The sequence below is a fragment of the Meriones unguiculatus genome, chromosome 11, assembly GCF_030254825.1.
Source record: "Meriones unguiculatus strain TT.TT164.6M chromosome 11, Bangor_MerUng_6.1, whole genome shotgun sequence".
Taxonomy (NCBI): Eukaryota; Metazoa; Chordata; class Mammalia; order Rodentia; family Muridae; genus Meriones; species Meriones unguiculatus.
The window spans coordinates 86542355-86556531 of record NC_083359.1 but is presented as its reverse complement, the minus strand read 5'-3'; the positions used below and the strand labels follow the sequence as shown (position 1 = coordinate 86556531).

At 46.3% G+C, this 14177-nt stretch overlaps 1 protein-coding gene across 1 annotated transcript in view; it reads right to left on the bottom strand.

Annotated features, from left to right (window-relative positions):
* Window positions 1-2277: 2277 nt before the first annotated feature.
* The window catches only part of Adcy10 (adenylate cyclase 10), a 67914-nt gene continuing 56014 nt past the window's right edge, over window positions 2278-14177 (bottom strand). The window contains exons 25-32 of the mRNA XM_021658265.2: window positions 13114-13267; window positions 12606-12810; window positions 12432-12528; window positions 11160-11275; window positions 8705-8822; window positions 6933-7128; window positions 4693-4881; window positions 2278-2475 (exon numbers count right to left, since the gene is read on the bottom strand). Coding sequence (XP_021513940.2) covers window positions 2314-2475; window positions 4693-4881; window positions 6933-7128; window positions 8705-8822; window positions 11160-11275; window positions 12432-12528; window positions 12606-12810; window positions 13114-13267 — 1237 coding nt within the window. The 3' untranslated portion in view covers window positions 2278-2313. The remainder of the gene's footprint in view (window positions 2476-4692; window positions 4882-6932; window positions 7129-8704; window positions 8823-11159; window positions 11276-12431; window positions 12529-12605; window positions 12811-13113; window positions 13268-14177) is intronic.

Here is a 14177-nt window from a genome sequence, read left to right as displayed (position 1 = left end):
TCCATACCTTCACTTGGTGAAGCCAGACACTGTTCTTGGTTATTTTAATTTTTTGTTGTATTATTCCTGTTATATGTCACACTTGTGTCAAGTACAGAGGATAAAGAGCATTGGGTCTTCAAATCATAATTTGAATGACATGGTCCAAGGGTTTCTTTCTTAGGGCTTTACCAGCTGTCCCTTTCTCCTGAAGCCCTCCGTCCTGCGTGCTGCTCGGGCCCCTCTACATGAGATCCCAGGAATGAGCATTGCTAGTAATGCTGAAAAGTTAGCATTTGGCCCCTGCATGCACGAAGTGTGATGCGCGGTCAACAGGGAAAAGCGTAAAGCAGAGTTCCCGGAAAGAACCGCCTATCTGGGAGCCTTCTAGGAAGCTGATTAGAACTTCAGTGATTGTAGGAAGGCTGGAGTGTTGCAGGTCCATAGCCTAATTACAATTTATCTTCAGCTATCTTTAGTTCCCTTAAGACCCACGCCTTTTCTCTGCTTTGTTTCTGACCTAGCATCCTTCTGACCGACAGGTAAAACCTTTCATACATCATATTAACTTCTACCAACAAGATGGTTAGTAATATTGTCAGGTAGCATCTGAGGCCCATTGTAGAGATTTCCCTGGTTTGCAGTAACCTCCAAAGTGTTTGAAAAGTGCCTTGATCCACGACTCTCTTTATTCTGTTCCTATAAAACTTCATGACCGAGTATCAAGCTGGAATACAAGTCTGTTCCCAGGCTATGCTCACCTGTATGAGGCTCCAAAGTAAGCTCTCTCTCATCCCTTTTGAGGTACCTCCTCTAAGGTATTTGATCCTCCTGTGTATGGAAACATGGGAACTACAGCCAAACATCATGTCTGAGGTCTTGTGTCTCATGTCCTAGCCCTGGCTCCCTTCCCAGCATGCCAGGATGCCAGGCTCTGTGGCTTTCCTTGTGAGACCGCAGGGGTCTACCCCACATCTTCTGTGAGGCCTAGTTATAGCATCGGGAGGAAAGACTCACAGCCCGGCCTTTATGTCCAAGAAACAGAGATGAGCACTGTTGTATATTAAATGTTTCTAACATGCTTAGAAACTTAGAGCATGTGAAGGATACCCATATCAGAATTAATAGTTCTATTTAAAGCATTTATTGCTCCAGATGTGAGGTGTCGTCATGACTCTAGAAGCTGCATGCAAGCACTGTAAGGTGTAGCCTTCCTAATCTTGCTGGTTTGGACTGGAACAGGGATTTGACATGTGCAGCATTAGGCCGGTGAGCAAACTGAGGTTGGTCCCTGGAACCCATGTAAAGGTAGAACCAACTCTACAATGTTTCCTCTGACCTCTCTGGCATGCATATGTGTGTGTACATGCTGTGTGTGTGTGTATGTCACATATGCATATGGTAAGTTTAAAAATATTTAAATAAACGTTTTCAGACTGACCTATTAGAAAACATGTCAGTTGAAACACAAGATGTCACATTGCCTTGATGTGAGTATTCTCCTGAGGCAGGAGAATGGGGCAGACTGAGAGCTAAAAGATCTCTTCTAAAGCTTTCTGAAGGCTGTAAGCACCTCCCAAGTGAGGCCAACTAAAACCAGCTCTCCTGCAGCTCCAGGAAAAGCCCGAGTGTCTCAACACGACCTGTGCTCCTTATGCTCCTAACACACACACACACACACACACACACACCACACCCCTTGGGTAGAGTTCAGATGTTAATGAAAGGCACCACATATGAAGCTGTATGTAGAACTGCATGTAACATGTGGAAAAGCCAGGTGACACAAAAAGCTCCAATTCTTCGAGCACAGCTGCCCTTTGAGCTACCAACTGTTTCTTGCTCTAGACCAGTTCCTCCCTGTGGAAGTGCACAATCCCTTAATGAGCTCGGTGCCCGCCCTCCGGGACTGCAAGTGTCTGCTCAGGGACAGTGTCAGGGCTTGTTCAGGGACACCGGAACCCGGCCAGCCCGGATCTCAATGCGAATGGATTTTGCGTGGGCTGAGCCCCACAGGTCAAGCAGACAGCCTGGGAAGTTACAGGCAGCTATGTAAACTTAGAGCAAGCCAGGTGCTGACCCTCACTGACCTGCCGGAAAGGAATCTAGGCGTCTCTTCCTAGGTTTAGTCTAGAAGGGTCTGTGGGAACCTGGATATATGGAGAGAGGACAATAACGTGGATCATAGAAAAAAAAAAAAAAAGAAAAAGAAAAAGTCCTCCAAAAGCGGTCCTTACTGAAACTTTTGTTCTCATTCACAAAAATAAAACATCAACAGCAACAGCGATGACGCAATGGTTCATACTGCAACCTTTGTTCTTATTCGTGAGTCCTTTAGAAAGGATTGTCCAGGATGTTAACTCTCATCAGGAATTTGTTCTTTTGAACATCCTGAAGGGTTACATTGCCTGATGCAATTTTATCCCACGAAGGAAGACTCAAGACTGTCTGAAACCATTGATCTCCTGTTAGCTCAGAGGCTGAGTACCACCATTCCTGAGATGAAAGAAAAGAAACAAAGGCCTGGTCAGCATTCTCAACTGTGAAGGACCGAACTGATTGCAGAAACTGTAATATGTCCTTGAGCTCATTTTGTTTTGAGATGGGGTCTCACTAGGCTAACCTTGAACTTGGGCTGATTCTCTGCCTCTGTGTCCAGGGAGCTAGAATTAGCGGCTTATACAGCCACATATGGCTCTAGCTCCTTCAAGCTTTTAAAAACTGGGAATCCACAGATAAAATTGATCTTGTTTTCTTTCTTTATGCCCTTTTCTTCTTTTTCTTTCCTTCCTTCCTTCCTTCCTTCCTTCCTTCCTTCCTTCCTTTCTTCCTTCCTTCCTTTCTGTCTTATGATCTGTTTCCATGTACACCAAAGCTGGCCTTGAGTAGCTAAGGATGACCTTGAACTCCTGATCTTCCTGGCTCCTCTTCCCAAGTATTGGGATTACAGGCAAAAATGACAAAAATGATTTTTTTTTTCTGAGCCACAGTTCTCACTGTGTAGCCCTGGCTGTCCTGACACTCACTCTGTAAAACAGGCTGGCTTTGAACTCACAAAGATCCACCTGCTTTTGCCTCCCAAGTACTGCGATTAAAGGCACGGGCCACTACTGTCCTGCTGACAAAAATGATTTTTGTCATTCAAATTAGAACTTGGACACATCTTCAAATAAGCATACATAATTTGTTTCGTAATACTGTGCTGGATGCTAAGCCTGGATTACCTTTGAGCGTTCACGTGTGAAAGAGAGCCCCTCGGGGGAGAAAAGGGAACACAGCCCCGAAGGGGAGAGACTGTACTCAGCGACTTTGCAGAAGGGGATCCTCTGAGAGAGCTGAAGGGCAAGAAGAAACTTATAAACCTGAGCTATGGATGCAGAGCCTGTTCTGGGATGCCCTACGATGATTGCTGAGGTTATAATGTGTGAATATTCCCCTACAATCCACGTGTTGAAGCTCAGCCCCTAAGGTGATAGTATTGACAGTTAGGACTTTGGGACTTAAGTACTTATATACGGGAGCATGACAGAACAACTTTCCTTCTTCCTTTCTTTGGACAGGCAAAAAGTAGGGAGAACAGAAGGATAGGGAACATTAAGAGAACACCAGAAAGGAAGGGGCCTCTCTAGAATCTGGTGGAAGTTGAGAACGCCCGCTCTGTTAACGGAATTATCTGTAAGGTTCCTTTCCCATGGAGGTATCTGAAATATGAATCAAGACACAGTCCATACTGAAGATCCACAAGGAACTGTGAAAATGGCTTTGCTCCTTTCCTAGCTGTGAAGCTGTGGTTTTCTGGAAACCTCAGAAAAAGACAACAAACTTTATTTACAGTTAAAAAGGAAATAAATTCTGAACTTTCTTGAGTAGCTCATGTGACAGATGGTGTCATACAGTCCAACACACCTCCAAAAGCCACCTTTAGGCAATGCAATTTCAGAAGATACCAGAGTCATACAACATGAAACGCTCTCTCACAAAGCTGAATGTGGTTTTCATCTTCATAAGTACTATTAACACCTGTGCTCAAAGTTATGTTTAAGAGTCTCTTCCCCCACTCTCTCTCTCCCTCTCTATTTTCTGAGAGGTGGTTTCTCTGTGTGGCCTTGGCTGTCCTGGAACTCTCTCTGTGGACCAGGATGGCCTCGAACTCAGAGATCCACTTGCCTTTGCCTCCTGAGCCCTGAGATTAAAAGTATGCTCCACCATGCCCGGCTGAGCTTCAAAGTCTTTTCAGCAGGGCTGTAAGAAACCCAGCTTCATTTGAATGGAGGTCTCCAAAGGGAATTCCTCAGGTAACAGGTGGCAGAGTGGGGCTGTACCTCTGGCTCCTGCTCCTTCTGCCACTGATGGGGGCACAGCCAGAGAGAGGCACCATCAATGAGGAAAGCATCCTCATCAGACATTGAATTCTGTGCTCACTGCAGCAGCACATATACTAAAATTGGAAAAGAGACTGAATTCTAGCACCATGGTCTTAGACTCGCCAGCCTGAAAAAAATGTGGTCAATAAACACAGGCTGAGGAGTTTTGTATTTTGTATTTTGTGATGGGAGTCCAAGTGGACCAAGATAATGCCTTCTCATGCTTCCTAAAACTCTACTGAGAAGTGGTTTCTGTTGCTTCCTGGGAAGGGTGAGCACCTCACACACACACACACACACACACACACACACACACACACACTGTGGCCTGCTGACTGAGGGTACGTACCTTGCTCATGCTCAGCCAACACTTCTCCAGCAAGTTCCCCTGGGTCTCAGAAAGCTCCAAGGCTGTGTTCAGGAAGAAGTCACAACTGTGCCCATCTCCCATCAGTATGCAGACATAAGCCATCAGATGGTAGAGCCTTGGGTAGAAGACAGGGCCAGTGGTATTTTGAGCCACAAGGCCCTCTAAGGCCTACGGGAAACAAACAACAAATATAACAGGGCCTGGAAGATACCGATGGCTCTGATGGTGAAGTGCTTGTCAACATGAGTTTAGTCCCCAGAACCAACATTTAAAAAGCATAGCAAGTGCCAGGCATAGCGGCACAGGCCTTTAATCTCAGGGTTTAGCAGACGCAGCCAAGAGGATCTCTGTGAGTTCCAGGTCAGCCTGGTCTACGAGCTAGTTTCAGGACAACCAGGATTACATAAGAGAGCTCTCTCTCCATCAAACAAACAGACAAATAAAAACAGCCTGCCATGGTGTCACAAGCTTATAATCCTAGCCTGTTACTGAGGCCTATCCCCACGGCTTCCCCAGTAACCACACATCATTGGAAACACTTCATGCTGTAGCTGTGGTTTTGCTTGACTCGTGGGAATGTTTCCTAGGTTTGTGGAAAGGAACGGCAAGACAGTTCATCAAATACTGAAGACTGGCTGATAGCTTTTCATCTTAGATACTGTCATGCCCTTTAGATCTGTAGTGTCCTTGGGTGTGATGGCTGAGGGGTCAGTGTGACCTGAACTTAGTCACAAGAAGAGACGTGGCAGATCAGCGATCAAGAAGACTGTCTGTCCTAAAATGGATCCTGAAGTAAGTTACTTCAAGAAACTGGATATCAAACATGTCAGATAAAGAGTTCTGTTACAAATGTGTCCTTAACTCAAGCTCAGATAAAAGAACTTAAATAGGGCCTCTGAGATGGCTCGGTGGGTAAAAGGGACTCATCACTTAAGCCAGTCACCTGAATTCCAACCTGGGAGCCACACTGTGGAAGGAAAGAGCTGACCTCTGAAAGTTGTCCTGTGATCGCCACAGGTGCCTTGTAGCATGAACAAACTCACACAATCACATTCACATGCGCACACACACACTCATGCACACACAATAAATGTAAAAGAAGTTTAAATAGTAGAATTATAGGCTGAGAGCACAACTGGGTTAAGCATCAGTTCACACAAACAGGGGCTAGTTTAAAATCTTGGACTTGGAGAAGGGCGACCTCTAGGGACAGTGAAGAAATCACACATAAATGTGGATGTGAATGTGGTTTTGTTGTGGCCCCAGGTGTGGGATGTGGGACTGATTCAGATGGTCCACAGCAGCAGACTATTTGCCTCATACGAGCTCTGAGAGGAGCTCCTTGCCAGAGCCCAGAGAGTGTGAGATCCCCAAGAAAGAACAAGGCTGCTGCTGCTTCCCCTCTTTCGGCTCTTGTTGTTGTTGCAGTGATACAAGAAGTTGGAGATCTTGAAATGGGGATTGGACTGGCTCCAAGGAACCCGAGGACCCTGACCAGCAGGAAGCAGCTAAGAGAACTGAGCCGCCTCTCCCATTAACCTTTTCTCTCCTATGTATTGGGAGAAAGGGGTTGGGGTAGAGTAGGGAGAAAGAGATAATAGAAATGTAAATAAAAGAGATTTTTAAAAAGTTCTCCAACATGTAAACTCCTTTAAAAAAAAAAAAAGAAACAATGTGTAAAACAGTGTAATGGTAGAAAGTCACTGATAGTTATCTTTGACAACAAGTTTCAACAAACGGAAACGGAAGGACACATGCAGAAAAGCTTCAACAGTGGAACTTTCACTGTGTGCAGAGAATGAAAGTACAATCTCCAAATAGTGAAGTTACAGTTTGTGTTTTTTCTTTTTAAGTTTCATCACATTTACTGTGTGTGTGTGTGTGTGTGTCTGTGTGTGTGTGTCTGTGTGTGTACTCACATGTGACCTGCTACAGCATGTGAGTGGGGGCCAAAGAATGGCTCAGGAGTTGGTTCGCAACTGCCATGTAGGTCTCGTGGATCAAACTCCGGTCATCAGGCTTGGCAGCAAGCACCTTTGCCTCCTGAGCCGTTTCTCTAGTCCTTTTTTTTTAACTTTTTTTTTTGGGGGGGGGGCTGTCTTAAAAAAAGTCTGAGCATAAATATGTACAAATTCAGTAAGGAGAAGATAGTTAGCCAGGGGATGGATGGGAACCCGGTGGGGAGGGATCTGTGCTGGAAACCGGGAAGTAGTCTTCACCTTGAGCAGCTCGACCCCGATGTCCTGTGCGTTTTCGGCCTGTTCCTCTATCTGCTTCTGGAGGTGGAGGACTTGCCCTTCCATATACCTAGAGATTCCTTCGTAGTAGAGCACTGTCGGGGTTCTTTGTGGCACTAAATTTTTAGCTCTTTTGGAAAATTTGTGAAAGTTCTCCCATTCCTGAAGTCTGGCATACCTGCACCACCAGAGAAGAAATTAAAATCGGTATGCCTCTCTGGATGCCAACGTTCAGCACCTTGGACCTCTGCCTGCCTCCTGTCTGAAACAGCGGGATGTTGGGCGACAGGGTCCCGGACAGGACGGAATCAGGAGCACACAGGGAGTGTTGGCTACCATCCGTTATGCTCCTTGGACTCCAGGAGGTGAGACAGATTACACACTTCAGACTTGTCTCAGTTTGCAAAGAGAGGTGAGCCAGCGTGCTGTATGCAGAGAGGCTTGATCCTCCTGCCTCTGCCTCCCAAGCTCTGGGATTAAAGGTGTGAACCACTATGCCTGGCTTTGAGTAGTTTTTTTTTTTTAATCGAAAGACATTTCAATTCAGTTTGGAGTCCCTCTAATTTGTGGCCTTTGCTCTCATTACACAACTTTTGATGAGTCACATTAGACAACCTAGCTGGGTATAACATGAGATGGGAGACAGAACAGGGTGGGGTGGGGCGGGGAGTGAGGGTGGCCTCAGTCTAGGGGGTAACTCGGAATTTGTTTGCTGATTCACCTTGAAGCTGTATTGTTCAGTTCCATTCCCTGAAGGTATGGCTCCAGCCACAGGCTTTCTGCGCTGAAAAGCTAAAAACGGTTTCTTCCTTCTGTGTTCCATGTGACAGAGTCCAGCGGGACAAAGGGTCAGGGCTAGTTCCCTGCTCCTCTCACTTCTCCAATAAGGAGTGACCTAGTTGGTTGGTGATTTGGGCGAGTCTGAGACAAGCACAGCTCAGTACCTGTGTCTCCCTCATCTTGAGGACCAGCAAAGCTGACAGGGAGCAGGTCACTGAGCTTCTCTGCCACGGGACAGAAAGAGGCCCGCGCTGACGGGGAACATGCCAGTGCAGGGTAAGAAGGCCTGTTGCTAGCTTAGTGCTGTTCTTTGCAGGTGGTGTGTGGTGTCGCTACCTCAAAACAACGTTTTTCCATCCGTTTAGACCTAGGTAGGTGCGTGCGGGCAAGCGGTACTGTTTCTTCATGCGCCCAAACTGCAGCACTCCTCAGAGACGGGAACAGCTGTCCCTCCGTAGGGCTGGGGTGCCCCCACCCCACAGATATTCAAATCCGCAGTCGCTCAGGGCGCTTATGTAGAGTGGTGCGGCATTTGCAGACAACCCCACGCGCATCCTGCGTCATCGCTGGGTTACGGATAACACCAACTGCAGTGTCGCCATAAGGTAAGCAGAAGCTGTCTCCACGTGTTGGGGCAGTTGCTACTCTCTTCATAGCGTCTCACTCAGGTGCCCTGAATCCACAGGCTCCTGGTCCCCGGACCTGTCTATGCCGTAGCGTAAGCTTTGTATCGTCCTGACATTGGGGAACTCCTTGGTTTCTAGAGGCTCCCTCAGGAGGCTTTCTCTAATAATCTATGAATAATCTATGGCAACTTTAAGTTGTCTCAGATGTAAACTATGAATGCATGTTCTTTCTCTTAAAGAATTTCACTGGATTCTTCCCCGTGTGTGTGTGTGTGTGTGTGTGTGTGTGTGTGTGTGTGTGTTAACTTTTTCCCTTTAGAAACCAAACAGTATGTAACACATTGTTACCAGACAGCTATGCAGGAGTAAAGTCCCAGAAGAAGGCCGCTTTGGAACTTGAGGATTCTGTTGTCTTCATTGTGCTGGACGAATTCCAAACATTCTTGAAATGTTCTGTAAATGAAGCCTAGAAAAGAGAGAAACAGTGATTTTGCTGTGGCACGGCATGGGGTGGGGGGAGGTGGGGGAGTCATTCTGGCCTTTAGCTCCCAACAGAATTTCCCCGAGCTGAGAGCATAGTCTTTGGTCCTTGCAGGTATTCCAGAGGGGCCTGTGGGTTGCGGCACTCACGTTACTGCAGTGGCCAGTGTTTGCTGGATCCTGGATGTATTGTGGACTCTTTAGGGTTCACTACTGGTTTCCACAGAGGAGGCCAGGCAACAACAGAGTTGAACTACAGAATTCCAGGGAGTTCAGGAATCCTCCGTTTTTTTGTTTTCACCTATACTTGGTTCCCTTATCAGTAGCCACGTGTGTCTTCCCTTTGTTAATCATGTGTGGAGAACAAACCCCTGATTGGCCCCTCTGGCTTAAGTCGAGGACCACCTACTCAGTACTCTTTAAAGGTTTGTCAGGAAAGACCTTGTTCTCCACGTCTCTGTGAGTGAGGACGCCTGGAAAAAAAGCTGTTGTCTGCAGAGGCTGACTGACTGGTTGGAGCTTCAGTGATGTGGAGAAGCTGGGGTGTTGCAGCTCAGAACGTGGAGGCGAATTACCTTGGACTGCCTTTAGCCTCCTAAATAGTCGTTTGTTACCCACTTCTGTGTTGGAGCCAACAGTCTGTGACTGACATTTAAAACCCCTTTAGACTGTTTTTTAACTTAGCAGATCATCAGCTTCTACTGACCTGACCTAAGAGCTGAGAGGGTCAGCAGTTGACACCTGAGGCCTATAGCTGAGACCTGCCCACTTTGCTGTGATGAGTCTTTCTCACCCAAATATTTGAAAAACACCTTGATTTATGACTTTCTTTGTAATATTATCATAAAAGAATTCAAAGAACTGGCTCCCTGTTGGAACATGGAATTCCATTCCCAAATCATTGTCACTCATATTTGTCTCCAGAATAGATTCTTTCTCATCCTCTTTGAGGTGAGAGCTATGTTTTTGTGTTGGCATCACTAATAGCTATTAATGTAGGCAACTCTCATTATCAGTGGGCCAGCCCTTGTAGGCGTGTAAAAGCTTTAACGTAGCAACACACACTGTCATGGATAATGTCCATGCTCGAGAATCATGCGACCAAGTTACCAAAAGAAAAAAAAAAAGGATCTCAGAGCTTTAAGTAAATTTACAGCTTTGTGTTAGACCGTGTGCTGGTTAGTCTTTTGTCAACTTGATATAAACTAGAGTCATCTAGGAAGACGGAACCTAGAGTGTGCTTCTCTCTGGTTGGCATATAGAAAATGATGTGTGTGTGGGGGGGGCCCAGCCCACTGGGGCAGTGCCACCTCTGGGTGGAAGCAGGCCGAGAGCAAGCTGTGGGAAGCAAGCCAGGAAGCAGCACCCCTCACCCGCCTCTGCTTCAGTTAGTGTCTCCAGGCTCCTTCCTGGAGTTTCTGCCCTGCCTTCCTTTAACCTGCAAGGTGAAATATATCCTTTGCTCCCCAGGTGGCTATTGGCCTTTGCGATTCACCGCGGCAATGGGGACCAAACAGGGACAGACTACGTTCGCAGTTACACGGCCCACAGACACGCATGTGTGGGATGTACTTATCAACATGAAGTCTCTGAGTATATCTTGTAAAAGATTAAATACCCCCAGGGCTGGAGAGATGACTCAGTGGTTAAGAACACTGACTGTTCCGCCAAACAGACCGGGGTTCAGTTCCCAGCACTCACATGGCGGCTCACAACTGTCTGCAATTCCAGTTCCAGGGGATCTGACACCCACATACAGGCAGGCAGAACATCAGCGTCCATAAAATGAAAATAAATAATTAATTTTTTTAATTAAAAAAAAAATACTCCCAATAAAAGGCACATTGTAAAACAGTGCCAGTGAAATTTATCTGACAGCTCAGACCTACAAGCTTCCTCCAGATTGAATTATTCTTTGTCACTGCTTCCCCTGTTCCCTCGACCCCACCTCCACCCCTCCACCAGCCCAGAGACAAGGTCTCACCAGGTAGCATTGGCTGTCCTGGAATTTGCTATGTAAATCAGGATGGCTTTAAAGTCACAAAGATTTGTCTGCCTTGACCTCCCGAGTGCTGGGAGTGAAGGTGTGCGCCACTAAGATCAACATTCACTGCCCCCTTACAGTTTTGGTAATTGCTGAACAGCTCCTTCCATCACACCACTGGGCCCTCTCCATCCCTGACTGCTAGCTGCATCTCTCTCCAGCCCTTCACTCACTAGGTGGCCTCAAAGCTCAAAGCCCTGAGAGCTGCCTCATCACCCCAGCATGGGGTCCACCCCAATTTCTTCTAATTCCCCAAGCCAGAATAAATTCCATGCTAACCAGAATAAAGCATGATGTCCAAGCAGACAAAATAGAAAAATGCTTTGCTGAAGATGTGCTCTTCTCTTACAGAAAGGTCCCACAACCATCCCAGCACCTGGACCAAGTTCTTGTATCTGTGGAACAGAAGTGGTGGGATTAAAAAGCAGTGGGAGGGAAGGACGGAATTCCGTCCTGGTCTAGTCCGTCTTGGTCATGAACAGTAATTTAGAACCAAATACAACTCTTTTTTGTGTGTGTATATGTGTGTGTGTGTGTGCGTGTGTGTGTAAAGGTTATTTGAGACAGGGTTTCTCCATGTAGCCTTGGTTTTCCTAGGCTCACTTTGTAGATCAGGCTGCCCTCAAACTTGCAGAGATCCTCCTGCCTCAGTCTTCCAGAGTGCTAGGATTACAGGTGTGAGCTGCTGTGCCTAACTTCAAATACAACTCTTAAAACAGACTTCAAACCTTCCCTTGCCCAGAACTAGTTCTGGGCTAGAAGTCTCCACTCCCAGCTGGTCTTTTAGGGCTCCTCTGTATCAGGGGGACTAGAGTCTGGCCAATTTGGCCAGGATCTCCAAGTCTTCAATGCTGTTCGTTGGGCATGCACAATGCCTTTTTAAAATATCCCTGTACTTGGCAGGGATGGAGGTCTGATTCTCACAGTGGGCATGACTGCCCTCCTGGCCATGGCAACCAGATTAGAGATGATGAATACAAAAGAACTCCATTAAAAAAGTTAACAGGAGGGGGAAAAGTGATATTGAAAGGTAAAATGACAGTTATCAGTTATGGTATCCTGTCACGATCTGCACTTCCTTTCTTATGCTATGGCCAGGGTGAAATAAGCCAGAACCCCCAAACAGCTTCCTGTTCTAGCTTTAAATGTCAACCTAGAGTCATCTGAGAGGAAAGCTTCCTGACTAAGGAGCTGCCTAGATCATACCTGTGGGCATGTCTTTGGGGGAAACTGCCTTGACTATTAATTGATGGGGGAGGTCCCAGCTTTCCTGGGGGAGGCACCGTCTTTGGTTCTAAAAACTAGCTAACCATGGACTGGAGAGGGAAACGGCAAGACAGCAAGAAGCCATGGTTTCTATTCAGGTTCCTGCTTGAGTTCCTATCCTGGATTTCCTCAATGAAGGACTGTGACCTGGAAGTATAAGCTGAAATAAACACTGCCAACCACCCCACCCCCCGCCGCCACCCCTGCTTTTGGGAAGAGGGTTCTATCGCTGCAACAGGAAGGAAAGCTGATCCTTTACTTCGGAAGATGCTTTAGGACAGATACCTGCTTTTCAGGAAGAGAGATTTGCTCAGCCTGCAGAGAACCATATGGTACTTGTTGGGGTTCTGGAGGAGTGACCACATCCTGTGGGCTCGGGAACCTGGAAAGAGAGCAATCGGAGCGTGTTTGGGGGTGCTGCGAGTCACTCTGAGCCCTTCTTGCCTCGCCAGCCCTTACCTAGCTCGATGGCCAGGTCCAGGTGACCCGTTATGAACTTGATGTGGCCCAGTTTGTCAGCCGTGTACGCTATGACCTCAATGGCCTCCGTGTTTATCGGGAGGTTCAGGAGGTGCTCCATGACCAGGATTTCATATTTGTACCACATGCCCTGGTACCCAGCCATATAGTGGTACAGGGAATAGTCCAGAAAGGCCCTGACGATCTGTGAGGGCAGCAACAGAGAGAGAAGGAGGAAGACTGAGGAAGGACGCCAAGGGAGACTTTGTAGGGGTATAATCTCAATTTCAACCCACCAAAGCAAAAGCTGTTTGAATCTTTACTGAGTTTCATCTGGGGTCAAAATGTTTTTTTGGCTGCTGGCCAAACCACCCTGGCAGAGAGGTTTCCATTACCACCATGTGACTTTTCAGTTCTCATTGGCTGTGGCTAGGAGGTTTTTTGTTTGTTTGGTAGTTGTTTTAAATGAGATTCAGCAATTTAAAGGATAGCTAGAAAAATAACCCACCTGGAGATCATTCTGAGTTTCCAATGAGGCATTCATTTCCATCATCACTGCCAGCTGACCATAATACTTATAGTGGAAAAAAAAATTCAAGCTATAGATCTTCCAGAGCAAGGAGAAGCAGGAGATTTGCAGGTAAAGTTGTGCCAGTTTTTTCCTGTCACGAGAAAGGCAGATGGACACAGAGGGTTCTGTCACTATCAGGCTCATGTACTTACTGCTCCCTGTGTCCTCCTGCTGTTCTTCCCAAAGCCCTAACCTGAACTGAAGACCTGACCCATGACTGACGATCATGTTATTTTATTCATGATTTTTTTTTTTTTTTTTTTTCTGAGACAGGGTTTCTCTGTGCAGCTTGGCTGTCCTGGACCAGGCTGGCCTCGAACTCACAGTGATCCACCTGTCTCTGCCTCCCTGAGTGCTGGGATTAAAGGGGTGCATCATCACGCCCATCTGATCATGCTCATTTTTATGAAGCACTTAAGTATGTTACGTTGGATTTGTTGCTTAACTTGTCTGAATTTTACAATTTCACCTTCTGTGTAAAATGAAGTTAAATCATCCCCTGCTTTCCTACAAATTCAAAAGTGATGAATAACACCCATGTACCGTTTACCAGCTTCATTTAGCTAGTGATACCTGACAAGAGCAAGTATTTTACCTAAGCTGTGTTATGGGGATGGAGAGATGGCTCAGCTGTTAAGAGTGATCATTGCAAAAGCTCAAAGTTCAATTCTCAGCACCCACATGATGGCTCACAATCAACTTAAATATAGTCTCAGGGCATATCTGACACCGTAGTCTGATATTAGGGGACCAGACATGCATATGGTTCACAGACAGACATGTAGGAAAACATTCATACACATAAAATCAGGTAAGGAAAAAAAAAACAAGACTATGTCATCGCAAAGTAGGCAACATTGTCTCCATTTTATAAGGAAAAAAAATGTGCTTCATAAAAATGAAGCAGAGACATCCAAGGCTACAGGGAAGCCCTGTCTCAAAAAAAAAAAGAAGAAAGAAAGAAAGAAAAGAAAGGAAAGGAAAAAAGAAAACAACAACAA